Consider the following 20,077-nt stretch of genomic DNA (forward strand, 5'->3'; position numbering starts at 1 on the left):
TTATGACTGTGTTTATTTTGCTTTTGTGTCTGTTGGCTAAATACATGCAGCTCAGCTTGAGGGTTTGCGGAAAGCCAAGGTTTCCGTTGGTTGGATGAGGAGGCTACTTTTAGCTTCAGTTATTACTCCCTGTGCCCCAGCTGGTTCAGACTGAGGGCTACGTTTTCACAATGCTCCTCAAGCCTCTGACTGTCCTTTAAACGACTCTGATTATTTTGAAAGATAAAAACATCTATCAATCTTTCATTTTACTGTGAAATGTCCCATTAGGGTTAGAGGAGAAGTTTCTAATTATATGTTTTGTCAGAGAATGGAATGTGAGTTCTATGGCTTTGTGTGATTTTTGGGATTTTTGCGGTAACATGTGCATATTTATTTATGGGGCTTCTACTTGACATGTATGTTCTCTGTTTTCTGTGCTGCTGTACTTCTCTTTACCTGGTGTCCCTCATTCTCCATTTTTCTCCAGGATGCTGTGCCTCAGCTCCCTGTCCACACTCCTCCTCCTGCTTCTCCTCTACCCCCCTCCGCTGTCAGCTCAGGAGGTGCTTGTTCGTCTGGCAGGTGTAGGGAGGCGCGGTGCAAATGAGGGGCGTGTGGAGGTGTTCTATAATGGAGCGTGGGGCACCGTGTGTGATGATGAGGTGGATCTTAACCTGGCCAACGTGGTGTGCAGACAGTTGGGCTTTCAACGCAGCTTTACTTGGGCGCACAGTGCCAAGTTTGGTGAGGGGCAAGGTATGTCCAGCCAAGTATATTTAGTTTTGAAAACCTTACTTACTTGTTCACTAATTAATGATTCAATGACTTACCACATGCTTTTCTTGTTTTTAGGTCTGATCTGGTTGGACAATGTGCGCTGCAGGGGCACAGAGCTCTCTATTGCAGAATGTCTCTCCAATGGGTGGGGAGTCAATGACTGCACCCACGCTGAGGACCTGGGGGTCATTTGCAGCCCAGAAAGGAGACCTGGCTTCCCCCCGGTCTCGTTGGGGGAGGCCACTTCATCTTCCAGGCAACAACAAAGCCAACCAAGACAGAGAAACCCACTGCCACAGTCTGTGTCCCCTCCAGCTCCACCTGTGGCCCACATCTCCTCTTCTTCTGCAAGAGGTCATGAGATTGCCCTCCATCGCAACCCATCCTCTACCCGTCGCAGCAGCGTCTCACCACAGGAAAACGGCCACGAGATCCAGATCCTGCGACGGAATCGAGGAGGTTCCAGAACGACCCAGCAGGTGAGCCAGGCTTTGCCACAAGGACACGAGCTGCCTTCACATCTGATAAATGGTGCAGCCTACAGGCAGAGGCAGGAGATGGCGCGGAGCAGTCCACAAGCAGTGAGACGGGAGGCAGAGGGCAGGTGAACAGGCAGCAGCAGCCTCATTCCCAACTCCAGTCTGAGAGGGGGAGCGACAGGAATCAGCAGCTCAGTGGGAACCATGTGGAACCAGACCCAGGTTATCCAGACATGGGACTGGAGGCTGATGCTCAGTACACACAGGTAAAAACGCACACACACAGACAGCACAACCTCTAGTGCACACCAAAGAAGTACACCAGTTTCACTTTATTCAGACTCCTATGCTGAAATGTCATTTGTGGGAATATATAATTAGAGACAAAGCTAAAACCAAACCTTCTCCCAGATCCACTTCATATGCAGCAGCAGGGCCTGAAGTTAATTAGTTAAAAACACCAGTCGCTCAACAGCTTCAAACGTGCAAGAACTTCATAACAGAGGAAATTGCAAGACATTTATCACTTGTGTTTGGTTTTCTTCCTTTTCAACTTGCAGAGTTTTACACTTTCCTCACCATTTTGTAATCATCATGACACATGAAGCAAACTCTTTGTTTTCTGTTAGTTTCCATCCTGCTGCCTACAGTACGTCATGCAGATGATTAGAGAGTGTGATGATTAGAGACATAGCATCTCCTCATGTTATCATTCTCTCGATCGTGTAGTGTCTGCAGATATTTAAATAAACAATGTGTTGTTTGATCAAAGATGAGGTCATGTTTATGAAATCAAATTTTTCTTCTTTTGGAGTGCAGGACAAAAGCTTGGTTGATGTGGGTTGAGGTTGGAGTAAAGTCTTCAATAAGTGTGACAAAGATCCATTTCTCTCCCTGTGTCAGTACAAAAAGCAACAAAGTCAGTTCTCCTTTTTTGAATAATCAGTCATGTTTAAATCAGTCAAAAGCTGCGTTCTCTCATGGACAGGGATCTCATAGGGTTCACTTAGAGGAGGTGCGTCTACGGCCTGTGCTGGGAAATCATGGCGGTCTGGTGACGGAGGGAGTGCTGGAAGTGAAGCATGCTGGGAGGTGGCGTCACGTGTGTAACCAGGGATGGGACATGAGCAGCAGCAGGGTCGTCTGTGGCATGTTAGGATTCCCTGCTGCAGAGGCGTTCGACCAAATCAGCTACAGGTGAGTATGTGAGGGGACACGGCAGAGTAATAGAGGAGGAAGGAAACAGAAAAAGAGAGAGTGTGTATAAAAACGGATGTGTGTGTCTTTGTGTGGGTGTATAGTTATGAAAGGGATGGAAAAGTGTGGTGGACTACACATCCCCTCATGGATTAGGCAGCCCCATGCCTGGATTGTTGTTCCATCCCCCTGTAGTAGAGGTTGACCACAACTACTGTCATTAGTACGACCACACTTGGCATGACATGTCCACTGTGGTATTAGCCGAGCCCGGCTGTCCGCCAGGCCTGTCTGCCACATTGGCTGAGAGGGCCTCAAAACAAGTCTTGAAAATAGTTTGAGAGAGTATGTTATTAATGTCAGATCCAGACTACAAGATTATCATCATCATCATGGTGTATGTCTTTACATGAATCCTCCCATACATGGTTTCTAATCTCACATAATTAAGAAACTCCCAGAAAGAACTGTGTGCAGAAGCACTTTCTAATGCAGAGTGGTGTGTCAGAGGCAATTTAATGTCTCTGTATGTCTCTGTCAAAATCATTAGACAATAATCCCTTAACAGAGAAGATTCAAATTAAATCACAAATTACATTCATAAATTTTAAACCAGTTAACAGATTAAACAACAGCATTCTATAATAAAAGTAACATGTTGTCATGTTTTCTTTCAGTTTTTTATATTATATTATATTAGCTCACACCAACACCATTTCCAGACACAACAGGCAGCTGATTTCAGTGAAAAAGCTCTAGAAACCCACTGCACGTACCTGCACAGTACAAATCTGCAGACAGACACAGTTAGCAACTTAGCTGGTGAACATAGCAGAGGGTTTAGTGGCAGGACACAAAACTACACAGAGACAGAGACATGACTTCACATAAATGCTAAAGTAAGATGATATGTTAGTACTGTTTTCACAGCTAGTTTCCTCTGCCCCCAAGTGAACAAAACATCACTTAGTGCAGTTTTAAAATTGACTACACTTCCAACGTTTTAACAAAGAGAACATCATGATTTGTTTGTTAGGATTCAACAGCTACAGCCAAAAGGGAGATATAGCGACTGAATCCCGGTAAAACATCACAGTGTTTACCTTGTTAAAATTATAATGTGTTAAAATTTTACTATGTAGTATGGTCACAAATACACATTTACCTCAGCATATAGACGGAAAAGTCCAAAAATATGTTTCAGCTTTTCAGACAGACCTATGAAATAAACCCTCTATGAGAAAATCAGAAGCTAGTGGAACAGAAAAGGGAAGAAGAAGGACTTAAGGTTTCTGTTTGTTCATGTTTTCAGAGCTCTGTCATTGTCCCTCAAACACAAATCATTGGCTATGCTAATAATGTCAGGTTGTTATGTTGATTTTATCCCCATAAATCCAACTCATCTGTCTAACTTTAGCCATAAATATCCACTGAAGCTCCTACACAAACCTTCAAAGCTCTTACACACATACCAGCAAAACCCCAATGCCTCACTTGCACACACACATGCTAATACATCCCTCCCTCCACCCTCATCACACAGCATCCTACGAGACCTTACATAAACTACATCCAAGATCCATGTGCACACACAAATAAACACGACAAACACACTCACACATGCTTGTGCACATGCAAATACAAGCCTCTGTGTGTCCGTCTGTCTGCCCACAGAGGTCTTTTTATGGCTTGGCTAACAGGGCGACTGTACTGACCGCTGGCCTGCCCTGCACCATCTGTCTCTCCATGTTGCCAATAATTACCCCTTGTGTCCTGCTCTGCTTTGCTCGGCAGCAGGGTACAGGCTTCTCCTCAGCTGCCCTGTTCACCACCAGCATTAGAGCCTTGAAATGAAGCAGTGTAGTCCAGATGCAATGATGCAAGAAGCGTCTCACTTTTACTTATGTTGGTCCTTCTGGTTAAACTATGAGCCCTCTCACATCGAAGATAGAGTAAAGACGTCAGAGCCTAGTTGTCCATCATTCTGACTTTCTAAATCTAATGCTAATGTAGACTTCTCTGCGGTGAAAACACCTCAGAGTATTCTGGAGAAACATCACATATCTGTGCCAAGAACTCAACCAGCAGTTTACGTAAAGACAGGATCAGGCCAGAGAATGTTGTTTGTTTTTTGTCAACCTCCACCCAGCTACGTGGGAGATGAATCAAGCAGCCATTTCTGTCTGACAGTAAACAGCTGAGGGGGGTAGGTTGGGTTTTTTCACAGAAAAGAACACAGCATATGGTGGATCTCTGGCATTTGCAATCAAGTATTTTGAGTCAGATGTTTATGCTGTTTATGTTTTCAAAATGTTCCCTTTTAAATTTGTATCAGGACTAACCTAGCTGGTGGCAAGAGACATTTTAGCCCCTCCAGCAGCGTGGCTCTGGGGGTAGCAATGCTGGTCTCTCAGTGCACCAATTTTGTCCAGACTGAAATATATTTTTAAATAAAATGCAACTTGCTAACTTTTAATCTAGTGCCACCATCAGATCAAAATTTCAGTTTGTCCAATACTTTGATTTAATACCTTCAAAATGACATTCACGTCAGCTAATTTCGCAATGTTAACATGCTAACAGATGGTGAACATGGTGAACAATAATTCCTAAACATAAGCATTTTGACATTTTGAGCATGTTAGCATGTTAATACACCAAACCAAGAATGGGAACGTATTGCATATGGCAAATGTTATACCTTCTCCATCAACAGGTTAACAGCAGTTATTATGAGCTTTAGCATGCTGATGTTAGCATTTAGCTCAAAGCATTACTGTGTGGACAACCTTCAGGAGCCACTAGCATGGCTGTAGATGCTTGGTCTTCTTGTTACTACTGAAATTGTGACAAACAGTATCACACACAATAGCAAAAGTGAAAGTAACCAATTTTTCCATCAGTCTTTATGATAACACAACATCTTCCCGATGCTACCCATTGTGCTGGCAGTGCTCCATGCCTGCTCTTCTTTAGGGTTTGCATCCACTTGAACAGCTGTAATTATGGTTTGAGCGATCCTCTAATCTAGAATATTCTCTCGACTGAACCTGCTGCACCCGCCTGTGCTATGTCAGCATTTCCCTCTCTGGCCATGTGGTTGTTTTTTTGGTGTGACTGCCTTTGTCTCTGCCTGTTAAGTTGCTCAGTGCGTTTTTACAGATGTTTAAATACTCCCCCACTTTGCCATGCTTACAAAAGGCGAGCACTAAAACCATTTTCCAGCTCCCTTGTTTCATCACATCCACACTCTCTTTGAGGCTGACTTAAAACTTCTTCAGTTCTTCTAATTTACTTTCACCCCCTGCTCCTTTTTTCTCCCGTCCTCAGTTACAGCCTTTTTTAAGGCCACACTTAATTCCTTTGCTGCAATTATACTAAAACCCACATTTCATGGAAAGTACATCATTATGACCCCTTTGAGTTTTGTTCCACGGAGGTTGATGGGACTGTCTAGAGGCTTTTGTGGAGTTAGTGTGGCAACCTGCTGTCTCCTGACTGAGTTGATTGTTCCAGTCAGGCAGCTTTGCATTCATGCAGCATAATAACAGGTTATCTCTGCTTTCCTGACAGCCAGCTCCTCTCTCCAGTGTGGCTTATGGTATTGTGTGGTCAGAGTTGCATAAAAAACCTGGCATCCAGCTGAAGATCCTGAGAAGTAAGAGAGCTTCATCCAGGTTGAAGGGATTCAGCAGAAGTGTTGCGGTCACAACCTGTTTGTTGTGTTGAGGCTTGATACTGTGGTTCACCTCCCTTCCTTTAAATCTCCTTATAAGACTGAGAAAGCCTTAACTCAGCTCCAACTTTTGTTTCCGACCTGACAAAGAACATCACACACAGTGTTTTCAGCTCTCTGCAGGATAACTGAAATGTGTCTGGAAACCATACACTTTTGCTCTTCCTGTGAAGTTCAGTGATGCTCATAAAAGTAGCCCAGTTCACAGAGACTTCAGTCTTACATCACTCGCTCCGTGTTTCCCAGCATGCAGTCATAGTGTTGGGTAACGACGCTGGGGTTTTTAAAGAGCTTTGTTTTTACAGAGGCAAGGCAGGGAAAGCTGATATGTACGTGCATATTTCCATGTCTGGTGTGTGTGAACCAACATGCTACTGCTCGACCACAGAGCAGACACTGCCAAGCACAGCAGGCAATTATATGGGTAGTGCTCTTTCCCCCTCCTCCAAACCATGAACTAACACCTCCTTACGGCCTGTCTCTCTCACTTTGATTTATCAGAGTTATGAAACATTTTAAACTGTGCAAACACACACAGATAGCCTCAGACACATGCATGCAAATAGACACAAGTGAACACACACCATCATACACAGCTAACATATACATAAACTGATTGACTTTGCACAGAAAAGTCATAGGTTCTGTCTCATCAGCATAGAGAAATCTACCCTGGAACAGCCTGTGTTTCTATATCCTGTTTTGTTGATCAATATACTTTCATGCTTTTCAGATCAGCTGAAACCTAAACAAAGAGAAAGGGCAATAGGAAGGAAGGGAGGAAGAATGGAAAAAGAGAGAGAAAAGAAGAAATGCCACAAAAGGAAATAGGGTGAGGGGGAAAGAATTGAGGGGGAAAAGAAGGAGGGAAGACAAAAAAGGATGGTTTTCAATGCTCTCTCGCAGCAGGTAGCTAATTTCAATGAAAAGTTTTATTTAAAAAAACTTACTAAACTACCAAACTACCTGCTCAGCACCAAACAGCAGACATATAAACATTGGTTGTAGTTTGTGAACATAGTGAAGCGTTTAGCAGCTACAGAGCCAGATATTTTTCTCAGGAGTTTGTAGACCAAAAACAGAGCTAAAAGAGAGTGAATGTTGGACTTACATTCAACAGGTGTACCTCCATAACTGGATGTGTAAAGAAGCAGCTGTTTGCTAACTCGCTCACCATATCAATTCAGAAAGGTCATGATATGTCAATGATATGTTTCCAAGCATTAATGTATTGGTAGTACAAGTACAATGCAGAGAGAAGCAAAGACTTTGAGTTTCTTTGCAGATTTACCCACACTGAGCCTGCACACTGTAAAAGAGGAAGATAAATAAATGTATTCAGCTGTCTGAACCAGACGGGCTGTTCGAATTACATTTCATTACTGTTGGACTGCAGAAGAAGTAACAAAATAATAATATGTAAACTTATATTAGGGTGGAAATTGTACTGTTAAAGAAATTATACTGTATATACAAGTTTGCCCCTCACTGTCTGGCCTGTTGTTGGATTGTGAATGATTTGTGGTTCACATGTTCCATCCAGTAGTTTCTCTGGCTCAGGATTAATTCCAGCCTCAAACACATTTCTCATCTAATGTTGGGACTGTGGATAATAACCTGTGGAATACCAGGGTACTGGGGTTCTCCCAGAGATGAAACATGTCTCATTTTAAATATTTAATTGCATCATGAATCTGGTCGTACAGTAAACTCTGCTCCTGTCTATACTTGGTGTTCTGACTCATTTAATTCAGGCACATTCATGAAGGGCGTCAGTCACGCTGCACCTGTCTGTGGTCACACTGGCTGATGCAAGTGGTCAGCTCTGATGTGTGTGTGTTTGTGTGTGTTGTAGAAAGACACTTCCCAGACTCTGCCTGGTTTGTGAATCATTCTTTTTATTGAATTCTCCTTTTTTTCTCTCGCTGTTTTAGGTTTTGGCATGGGGTGTGTGTGTGTGTGTGTGTGTGTGTGTGTGTGTGTGTGTGTGTGTGTGTATGTGTGTGTGTGTGTGTGTGTGTGCCCAGGCATAGGGGGCCTCATTTTCTGTATACACAGTTTCCCTTTAGGATTTGACTCTAGTTTAAGGTAATACCTATGAAACTAGACACAGTTTTGAAAACCCTGTTGAAGTTGGCAGACCTCAATAAGGCTTCTTCAAGGGATTAATGTATAGTGGTTTATTCATATTTTTAGGCTTTTTTCCACATGCATGCCCAAAACCAGACATCCACTGTAGACATATAGACAAACACTAAAACAGAAATACCCATGAATGTGGAAATGGAAGATCTAAAAAAAAAAAGTCATGACAAGAAGGTAGTGGTTTGAGAGGGAAGAAAGAAAGAAATGGGGAGTTATGTGATCCGTTATTGCAAATTTCCCTCAGTCCCTGTCTCTTACACGAGGCTATGTTTATCCAGAAGAATACACGCCCTCTCCAGCATGTTGTGTCTCCTTCATATTTATGGCTTTCGGCTTGTTTATTTAAGGTTTGATGATCAGAATGGAAGAGTATGGGGTGTCAAGGAAGAGAAGAAAGGATGATTGAGGAGGAAAAAAAGAGATTGGGCAGGAGGCAGGGGCATAGGAGTAGACTGTGGGAGTGTATAAGACTGGATATAAGCTGGTTGTTTAGTCTACTGGATGTAAAGCTGTACAGTTGTAACCCTAAAAAAGAGCGTGATGTTCTCTGTCTTTCAGGAAACAGTGGGAGTCCAAGTTAGCTGATTCATCCAGGTAAAATTAACATCAGCTCTCTGAAGCATAATAACTTTATATTCTCAGTACAGAGGATTCTAATTCATGTAAATACAAATAAATCTCTCCTGTCATTCTACTTGTTCCTCCACTTCATTCCCCTTCCAGGCTGAGGACACAGATTACTAAAAAGGCCTACTGGGTGGAGAAAGTGCAGTGTCAGGGTGTGGAGGCCTCTCTGTCACAGTGTCAGGCCCAGCTGTCCCTCCCCAGGAGTGATGTGCCATGCAGGGGAGGCATGCATGCTGTGGTCCGCTGTATTCCTGGATCCCAGTTCACACGTAATGGAAGAGCGCCTGCACCACCTCCCGTGCCGGTCAGTGTAGAGGAGAAAAGTTAAAAAAATATAGATTGGCAATTAATACATATCTTGTTGCTTAATCTGTACACAAACATTATGTCAGTGCACCGAGAAATACTGCCAGCACATAACCCCCACCCCACCCATAAAAACCCTCTTTTTTTATGTACAGATTAAACAAAAAAGATATTATGTGTTTTATGCTTGTTTTTACTTTTACCTGTTTTGCTTGTTTTTTTGTCTTTATGCTAAGCTAAGCTAATTTTACCTGATTTTCATATTTGATATATAAATATTCACGTAGCCCTTTGCATGTTAGAGACTATTTTCCCAAATGTCAAACTTCAAAAACAGTACAATACATGGTCTCATATCATATCTCATATCTGAATAGTAAATATTAAGCTACAACCAGCAGCCTGTTAGCTTAACAAGCAGAAACAGCTAGCATTGCTCAATGGTAACACAATTCGGCTATCAGCACCTCTAAGATTTTATGCACTACGACTTATCTGTTAATCTGTCCAAAAACCAAAACGTTAAGATGACACTGTCCAGATTTACAGAGTGACTTTTAGGTGTGTTTTTTTTTTTTTTTTTTTAACTTTAAACAGAGCCAGGCGAGCCAATCTGAAATTGTAGCTGAGCAACCAGATCCAGATAAGCTTTAAAAAAATAAGATGCCCACATCACAAACCATTTCTCTCTAAACTCTTCCTTTTTCTTTCCAGCCTGTTGTGCGTCTGAAGGCAGGGCCCCGTCTTGGGGAGGGCCGTGTCGAGGTGCTGCAGGAGGGCAAGTGGGGCACTGTGTGTGACCACCTGTGGGACATGACTGCAGCCAGCGTGGTCTGTAGGGAGCTGGGCTTCGGGACAGCAAAGGAGGCTCTCACTAAGGCTCAACTGGGACAGGGTAGGATAAACATAGCCACACACATAGCTCAGGGTGCGTGGTGAATTCAGATACTGATTCAAAGTCTCACAGAAAGAAAGCTCTTTCAAGATGCATTATACTTCACTTAATGTTTATTGTGAGACATTCATGCAGGTCAGTTATCATAGAGTACAATAAAGACCATTGGCTGCTGATCGGATCAGTTATATGTGACTTTGAATCAGTATCTGAGTTCACCATGCACCCTGAGCATGATCAGCTCAGTGAACCCTTCAGACTAAACATTTCTCAGTCAATGTCTTTTGCTAAATGCAGCACTCCAAGAAGCATGGGCATGAGCAGACAAATAAACGCAGAGAAAATGTTTACAGCCTCACTTCTACTTCTGTCGAAGAGGCTGATTGTTGAGGAAATCTACCCATGACTAATTATATGAGTGTAAGCTATGTTAGGTGGTTCCAGCGACCATGTGTTGACAAAATAAACTGGTTGTGTGTGAAAAGCTAGCGCAGCTTTGAAAGTCAAGATGTCAGGCAATCAGCACTGAGAACAACCAAACATTCAAAAAGACATGATTGTTTTGGCCCTGTCTTTGTTGCAGGCATGAAAATATGGTCACCAAAATTGTCTCGCAATAATAGAGTTAAACATTTTCCTAGGAAATAGCATAGACACCACTTTCTCACACTCAGTTATTGTCCTCTGTACCTCTGCAGTAACTCTGTAATCACGTTCATTTCCTCCCATTATCTTTCTGCCCAAATGAGCACATAGCATGTCCTATAATAGTGGGTGCATTTCCCTCTCTCTACTTTACTTAATGAAGTAATTGATGGAAACCATTTGAGTGCTCCTTTTAGGGCTCTATTAAACTAGGTACTATAGTGTTGTTCACTCAATAATGAACGTGGTTAAATGTGAGAAAGGAGCGTTGTGGCTTTTACTGTCTCAGGCCTGTTTACTGAAGTCGTCTGAACATAAAACATGTGAAGAGGTGAATCTGTATGTCGCAGGAGGCATGTGAAGGCTCATGAGTAGTGCAGTCAAAGAACTCGAAGCTAGACCTGATGACATCATTAGCTATTTAAAGCCAAATTATAGGGCTCTATGGGGCATTAGCCTGGGCCTCACACACCTACGCAAACATAGATGCGTTCAAAGATTTTCCTCCATTTTGCCATTTTGGTTCTATTTTGGTTTATAAAGCATGGCCCTGGTGTGCAGTGTGCAGCACAGAGTACAGTCATTTAGACAGAAAAGCTCTCTGGCTAAGCTCAGTTTCAGAGCCACATCAGAGGTCCCGATCATGTCTGGGCTTTTAATCCCTCTCTGTGGACATCTGTGGCTGCAGGGCCATCAGGTTTTAGAGACTTTTATGTACTGTCTCTGTGTGTGTGTCTTCTTGCATGTGGCCTACGCTTAGCAAGACACATGTGATTCTATCAACTGTCACCTCACGCCCTCTTCTGTAGGTACTGGTCCCATCCACATGAACAGTGTCCAGTGCACAGGCAGGGAGAAGTCCATTACAGAGTGTCGCTACAGAGTGGTGCCACTTTACAGCTGCAAACACACCCAGGATGTAGCAATCCGCTGCAATGTGCCCAACACTGGCATGCAGACCACGGTAAGAAACACACTCGAAAGCATGCCAGCATATTCACAGATAGTCATTAAGAGGTATTGCTCACAAGAAAAAACCGCTTTTCCTCCCTCCGTATTCAGGTGCGCCTGGCAGGAGGCAGAGAGCCAGCAGAGGGCCGTGTGGAGGTGCTGATGGATGTCGGAGGAGTGAGGCGCTGGGGATCCGTCTGCAGTGAGAACTGGGGCATCAATGAGGCCATGGTGGTGTGTCGACAGCTGGGACTGGGATTTGCCTCAAGAGCTCATCAGGTAAGCAACACACCACAAAATAGTGATGCTTTTTTTCTACTTCATTCCTTCCTTTTCTAAACTTTTGTGCTCCCATATGTCTTCCTTCTCCTCTCTCTCTCTTTCTTTCGCTCTTCGTCCTGCTGTTTGTGTGTCTGTGCTGTGTTATTACCGAGGCCTGAGGTAATTACAGGCTTCTCAAACGTCCACTTCCAGCTCACCGAAAATAAAAGAGGGAAAGTGAGGCGAAGAGAGATCGGGAGAAATTCACAGAGCAAACAAACTGAAAATAGAAGTGTGCATGGAAAGGGCAGCATGAGTGTGTTCTGAGGGGGGGCTGCTAGGAACATTTAACAGGCAGTTTTAAAACTGTGAAAAAAGAATGGAAAATGTGATAATGTGCACTGATAGTTCCGGTTAAAAAAAATGGGGGGGGTTTGCTGTTCATAGCAGAGGCTGCTATTTGACTCCAGCTCCTCCATTTTTCACGTTTCCTTGTCATTATTCCAGAAGTGTTTAAGGCAACAGTACAAATGAACTCTAATTATTTTGTGTGCTAATTTGTTCTCTTCTTGTGTCTCTGTGCAGGAAACCTGGTACTGGCCTGGCTCCTCAGATGCTGGGGAGGTGGTGCTGAGTGGGACCCACTGCATCGGCACTGAGATGTCTATCCAGCAGTGTCGCAGAAACACACACGTCTACTGTCCCAGAGGAGGAGAAGGCAGGGCCGCAGGAGTCACATGTGTGGAGAGTGAGTCCAAAACCAGCAAACACAATGGCATATTTGTGTTTGTTGTGCAGTGACTGTGATGTAAACTCTGAGTCTTGACCCCCTGCAGCTGCTCCTGACCTCGTCCTAGACGCTCAGCTTGTCCAAGAAACAGCCTACCTGGAGGATCGACCCCTCCACCTGCTGACCTGCGCCAATGAGGAGAACTGCCTGTCCTCCTCAGCCGCCAGGATGAACTGGCCCTACGGACACCGCCGCCTGCTGCGCTTCTCCTCTCGCATCATGAATCTGGGCCGCGCCGATTTCCGACCCCGGGCCTCCAGAGAAAGCTGGATATGGCACCAGTGTCACAGGTAAGATGAGAAAGAGGAAAAGAAGATCCCTAACATGAGCCAGACATCTGCAGTGATTGCTCCAAGCCACTGTGTCACTTAGAGGTTTTCATTCGAACCAGCAGCTGCTCATTTTACGCCTTCAACCAGATAGGGAGTAACTATGTGGTGATTTCAGCTGCTGTAGGGTTTGGTTGGAAAGGAGAAACTGTCTAACCTCCTCTTCCATGGCACTGGAATGGGCATCATTATGAGGTGGCACAAAAAAAAGAAGCAAAAAAACAAAAAAAACAGTTGCCACCAGAGGTTAAAAAATGAAATGTCTGCAGCAAGAGATGAATGGGAATTTAACATTTGGTGAGTGAAATGGGATCTCTGGGTGCAACATAGTCCAGTGATATTTTTGAGATCTGGACTATAAATAACCGAAACGCATATAAAAGTCTGTTATTCAATGCAATAAACACAATCCTCTATCCTGCAAAATGATGTTTACAGTAAACATCCTCCTCACTGGTCACCCAGTTGTTAGAGTCAGAGCCATGACTGCACTCAGAGCAGCCTGGCTTCTTATCTCAGCGGTTGTGGTTCGGTGTCCCAAAACGAGAGGCACAGCTCGTTGTGTCTCCCGAGCCACAACCCAATCACTACCTCCCCAACCAGCAAACACATGGTTTGCCTCTCAGTTTCGGTAGAATCTGCTCTGGGAATGGTTCCATAATGAGAGAAAGAGCAACACCAAACTGATATTTGTGCTTTTACAATTGTTGTCCGTGTTTGTTTGACGCCTTCGCAACAACATAACAGGATTTATGAGCACTACATTTCAAATTAAACGTCAGGGTGTTCCTTTTTTCACAGGATGAAGAAGGTGACACTTAAGAACCAAAAAACATGCAGCAGTATGTTTGGAGGTCTTTCTTTCACTAACTTTTTATCATTTTTTACTTCCTTCGTGTATTAATCTTGCCACCCTGATCCCATTTTCAGGCACTACCACAGCATTGAGGTGTTCACCCACTACGATCTGCTCACCCTCAATGGGACCAAGGTGGCTGAAGGTCACAAAGCCAGCTTCTGTCTGGAGGACACCTACTGCCCTGACGGTGAGACAGATTACAGATTAATGCTGTGGAAATCTGATGTTTGAGGGAAATCTGGAAATGAGGGCAGAGTCGTGACAAACAAGAGAATTGAGAATACATAAAAGTGCAAAGCTGAAATCCCATAATGAGCATTCAAAGTCAGCTGTAAGATCGGGGGCCAAGCCTAAATTGAGTTTGGCTTCCAGATCCTTTCTATTCATTTGAAAGTCCCCAAAAAAAGATCAGGTTGTTAAATCATCTTGTTATAATTTCAGCTTGTTGGTAGACATTCAAATCCACAGCCACCGACAGCAAAGACAATTTACACATTATAGTGATTTTTTTAATCTCTCCTCACGTGTTTCCAACTATTTTTTTTCCTCTCTCTTCCAGGTATCCATAAACGGTATGCCTGCTATAACATGGGACAGCAGGGTATCTCAGTTGGCTGCTGGGACACATACCGCCACGACATTGACTGCCAGTGGGTCGACATCACAGATGTACGACCTGGTGAATACATCTTTCAGGTCAGGAGGCTTGTTTATCCCAAAAAGAAATGCTCTAAAGTGAACTGTCACCAGATTCTTATATAAACCATGTTCACTTGTCTAAGAGAGAAAAATAATGCTGAGAAAAAAGTAATCCACACTGCAGTTTTCATGATGAACGTACACAACCTCTTAGATCAGGCATGAAAGTAAAAAAAGAAAAGGAAAAGAACAGGGCAACAACAGGGCAAACACCGGGGGTTGGTGTTTCAACATCTGAAGGCGCACATGAGATAAGTGATAAGTGTGATAAAAGACTATAATTTCAGTTAAATGGCTTTTGGCTGTGCTTCCAGCCATTCAGGTGTACAGTATGTATGCAGTTTTAAGGGTGTGTGCCTATTTAGGGAAAGTGAATTTAGTCTGGATTTATATAGAAAGTAGCCCTGCTATTAGTACACCCTCTCAGAAAGTACGGGCCTATTGGCAGTGGAAAAGCTCCATCAGCACTTTACATTTGCACAGAGCGAGTTTTTATGTTTGAAGCTGAGCTCGCTCACGTCTCGCCAAGCTCTAGACATCCAATCTGCTGTGGTGACCTACTCATCTGTCCTCCCTCTCTGTCATTTGTTCTATTTTTTCCTGTCAGCTTAGTGGCAGCAAAGTGATGATGTTTACAGTTTCTAATTATTTTCTGAGTGTTTACGTAAAATCAAGATGTTTAAGTTTGACTTGCACGTGTGTGCGTGGACCACATGTAAACTACACGCAGGAGTGGTCCGACCTCGATGTGTGAGTGTCACATGTGACGAGCCACGTCTTAAGAGATAAAACCACATATACCTCATAAAGCAGGGATCCGCCGTTGCCATGACAACGTGACCCAGCAGCACTTTGTGGTCGTTGTGGCTCAACAGTAGTTGAGCTGCTCATAAAAGTGAGAGATTGAGGGAGGGAGCAAACGCTCGCTCGTCTTTCATGCAGCTGGGTGTTTCTTTGAGCGTTTACCAAGTATCGCAGGGTGGCAGCCATTTTTAGGACCATACATTTAAACTGATGAGTCATGTCCACCTCAGCTTGATTGCTCCTGATTGCTCCGTCATTTAAAAATCAGCTGCAAAACCTTTTACATGACAGTGACAACCTTTCATTGTTCTGTAAAAACAGGCTGTGGGCCCTTTGTCTCACATTATTACAAGAACTTTTAAAAGACTATCAACTGCCACCAACTTAATATAGTGTTTTACACCGGGACAATAAAGTATATGCTGAAATCATTGGCAATATTAAAAAATATATGAAGTTCTTCATGCCAAATTTGTCGTAAAATGTAATGAAAAAAAAACATTATTATGAATATTTTACATCTTAAACCTTTCTTTATAAATATAATTGGAACCACAAAATTTATACTGTACATAAAAAAATGAAACTGGGTTGCTTTATTGAATATGTGGTCAGGTTATCTGTTTGATGTGTGCATCAGGAAAATTCATTTGTGTGCTTTTCTTATATATGGCAGGCAGACAGACAGGGTGGAAAACAACAAACCATGGCAACCAACCATGGCTACAGGCTAATGATAGGCTGCAACTTAAATCCAAACCCAAAACTGTCATCTGCATCTCTGGGCCTTTTTTTCTGCATGGAGATAACAGTGGAAAGTGATGTCATGCATCACTTCAACCCCCAATTTATACATCATGAGCCATATAGAAAAGGAGAGAACAATAATCCTGTGGTTTCTCAGTCAGCCCCATGGAAAATCTGTTGTTTCCTAACTGTCTGAAGCAGTGTTACTTTCTCACTTGTTCCCTTGCTTTGTTAAAAGACACTACTTGCAGTGTCCATAGTCTAGACTTAGACAGGGAGGTACTTTCAGCAGAGGCTCCAGGAAGTCACTGCTCCCTGCCAAGAAGTAGTCCCACCCATAACCCCCCTGTAAAACATCAACTTTTTAAAACTTTTTAAAATTCTTAAATTTATACAGAGTGAGGCTAGCTGTTTTTCCCCTGTTTCCAGTCTAAGCTAAGCTAACAGTCTGCTGGCCAGCTTCATATCTAAGACAGACATGAGATTGATATTGATAGTAAATTGAATAAATGTATTTCCCAAAATGTTGAACTATTCCTTGGCCAAGTCAAAAAGTAAATCATTCAAAGTGGAATGAAGTTTTCTAAATGTTGAGACAATAGGTTTGTCTTGTCTTGTCTTATCTCGTAGCATCTTATTTTTTGTCTCTCCTCTTTTACAGGTGGAGGTCAACCCTTCTTTAGACATGGCTGAGTCTGATTTCCAGAACAACGTGATGCGATGTCGGTGCAAGTACGATGGAGCACGTGTTTACATGTCCGGATGCCATGCAGGTAGAGTCTTAAGACTTTCTCAGTGCATATGAACCCTCTCATTTTCGACATACTGACATGCTGCTATGTATGCCAATTCTCTTCTTCATCTGTTTTCTTCAGGTGATGCTTACAGCGCAGAGGTTGAGGACTTGTTTGACCACCAACGTCAGATTTCCAACAACTTCTTGTGAATTAAAGAACACGCAAACATAAGGACAAAACAACTGTACAACTCCTCACCACACCTCAACATGTCAGGGAAAGGAGGGTGAATGACAATGACATGCCAGTAAATACAAAGATGAGGGTCAGGGGGAGGAGGGTGGGAAACTGGGATGGTATGGGAGGGACTTCATGCAAAAATGACTAATTAGCATCCAGTGACCAATTGCCATCAGTAGTGACTGTTCCTGTTAGAAAGTCAAAGAGATAGAAGAAGAAATTTGGAAAGAGGGAGAGACCAAACTAGGCCTGTCACAAGTCTCATGTCACCATGATAGAACGTAGAGTAGTTTACAATTTTACAAAACCTTGCCTTGAATTTTTAAAATCAAATTTAATTCCCTTGATCAAAACATAACCGCATTTAACAAAGTAATGACATGAAGGCACGTGAGTACAATGCATCCTTTACTTTTACAGTACATCACCAGGCATTTGTCCGTATAATATCAAAACAGGTAACAGACCATCAACAAAACTCTGTATATGCCTCATGTGCTTTCACTGTTCACATTACAAAATACAGTATTTACTGTTACAACTGTGTGGTTTTTGGTTTTGAATGAGATTTTTTTATTTCATGGTGCTATTTTGCCTTATTTGAATAAATATTGTAATGTATTGCAAATGTATTGTCATGTACAGTTTTATATTACCTCTCTGGAATATTGTTCTTTAGGTCTCTAATTTATGCAGAATTTTAATGTACTTTTGAGTTGAACCTTGTCCCTGTGTGGCTGTGTTTTGTATTGTTAATTTTATTATGATAAGTATTTTCATTTGTTTGTTCTTTACCTGTTTAACATCGGTAACATCAGATGAGATCTGGTTGTACCACGGTATTGCGCTTTTAACAGTACTTGGTAATGGTAGAGAAAGAATAAACGTCAGATTGACAAACTGTATGGTTATTTGAGACATGGTTATTTGACTGCAGGGTCTTCTAATGCAGAACTAAGATAATGGTTAATGTTACAGTTTCTGCAGAAGATTTGGGGAATCTTCTAATTTGCTAAAAGAGATTCCTATATTTAATTCATCCTATATATAAAGATAACTAATATAGTGAAGTTACCATTTAACAGCAGTTCAGGCCGTTCATACAGTGGTTTATGTAAGTCTGATTGTCAGAGCACAACAGCATTTTGATCTTTGTTTCCATCAGCAAACTGAAGAAAGAGTTAAAGAGACTAAAGTTTCAGCAGCAACTGGGTTTCTCATCTTTTCCCAGGGAGCCTGAGCTAATCTGTGTTTTATGATTCTTTCCAACCTCATTACCACTGATTAACACATACAAACACTGGAAACTCTCATAGCTCCCGATTGTTGCATTACATATACTTTGATATATATTCTTTAAAAACATGACATGACTAATTTTTCCCTTATGAGTTGAAGTGGAATATATTTTTCACATTCTGTAAGTAAAATATGAAATTAAAATCAAATGAGAAATACAAGGAAGTCAATTTGTCCCAGTGATTAAAACGAGATCTAACTTCTGTTCAACTTTGGCCACTGCAGCTACAAGTGACAGTTATAGGATAATGCCAAATTTAGCCAAAATGTTTTGCTATTGTAACTGTAGGAGAGTCACAAAGTCAGCAAACTAAATCAGTAAAGTCAGCAATACAGCAACATTTATCTAAAAGTTAGCTAACATCAAGCTAGTGGTCATACCAAACCAAGTAAAGTTGTACCAGCAAAACCCTTAGGTATACTGAGGTGAGGAACAGTGTGTTTTATTGTATATGAATTCAACTTTTAATTTCTTTAGAATTAGACTGTCATGTCTTCTCACAAAATGTATATAGTCTCACTTAAAGTGTGCATCATTATCACAAAACACACACTCTGTTCAGCAGGTGGAAGTTAGCTAGTAGCCAAATCTGGTAATTAATAATAATAATAATAATAATAATAATAATAATAATAATAGCCCCTGTGATGATCAAACTATATGAACGACGGTGATGTAAGTTGTCTTTGCTGACAGTGTTTGGTGCTAGGAAACACACCACCCTACCAAACCAGGGTCCTTTATTATGGTGGGACATCAGATTATTCCTTCATTTGGACCATACCTCACATTTCATTGCTCCATGACATAACAGGGCTTCTGTGCTGCACATATAGGGCAGAGTTGGCATGTGGAACCACCACTTGCTCAGTAGTGGTTTGTGTTTGTGTTGTTAATCTAATGATTGTGTGTAAGGCACCCAGTAGGCTGTTCTGCGGTACATCAACTCCTTATGTAGCCACAGCAAAGCATGAGATTATGGGCAGGGTTCAGATCTCACACGATGATGGTAAAGAGCAGCTATGGGCTGTATATGCAGTTCAGCTGCAAGAACAACAGCACGCAGGGAGGTCTGCTTCTGTTCTGGCAGATGCACCAAGAAAATTTGTCCATTTGCTTTTATTCCGCAGTGAAAAGTCATGTAAATAGGTTATGGAGGTCACATGTGTACTGAAACCAGCAGAGGCCTACCAGAGCTCTTCAATGGCAGAAGACATCAAGTGTGTACCAGCAGGCATCAAAAAAACTAAAACATACAGTATAATACGTCTTCTGATTTTTTAAAACATCCCTATTAAATAAAGATGTATGGTAAAAAAAATTTCATTAACTGAAATTGTTTGTTGCTGTGTTTTCTGCCCTTGTGTCCATAAAGACATATGCTGTCAGATGCAGTTCTTATCAACTTTAGCAAATTTGTGAGAATGTTTGATGTACTGAATACACCAATATCCACTAATCCTATTGCACACAAGCATCTTTGTAAACAAGGAATCTCTGTAAAGACATCAGTACCTGCAGAGACTGTATGTGAACTGCATGAATGTGAATTTGTTAGTGCTCATTGTGCA

General features: G+C 42.2%; 1 protein-coding gene across 1 annotated transcript; it reads left to right on the forward strand.

Moving 5' to 3' along the window:
• The first annotated feature begins 470 nt into the window (after positions 1-470).
• LOC108875730 (lysyl oxidase homolog 4-like) lies at positions 471-18,109 on the forward strand. The gene is given in 15 exon segments (XM_018664843.2): positions 471-738; positions 835-1,362; positions 1,365-1,504; positions 2,227-2,435; positions 8,875-8,910; positions 9,040-9,247; positions 9,964-10,144; positions 11,599-11,753; positions 11,852-12,019; positions 12,587-12,749; positions 12,838-13,081; positions 14,051-14,166; positions 14,539-14,675; positions 16,891-17,002; positions 17,105-18,109. Coding segments are annotated over 15 exon segments (2,736 nt in total). The 3' UTR covers positions 17,176-18,109.
• The last annotated feature ends 1,968 nt before the right edge of the window (positions 18,110-20,077 follow it).

Source organism: Lates calcarifer, linkage group LG5 (genome assembly GCF_001640805.2).
Source record: "Lates calcarifer isolate ASB-BC8 linkage group LG5, TLL_Latcal_v3, whole genome shotgun sequence".
NCBI lineage: Eukaryota > Metazoa > Chordata > Actinopteri > Centropomidae > Lates > Lates calcarifer.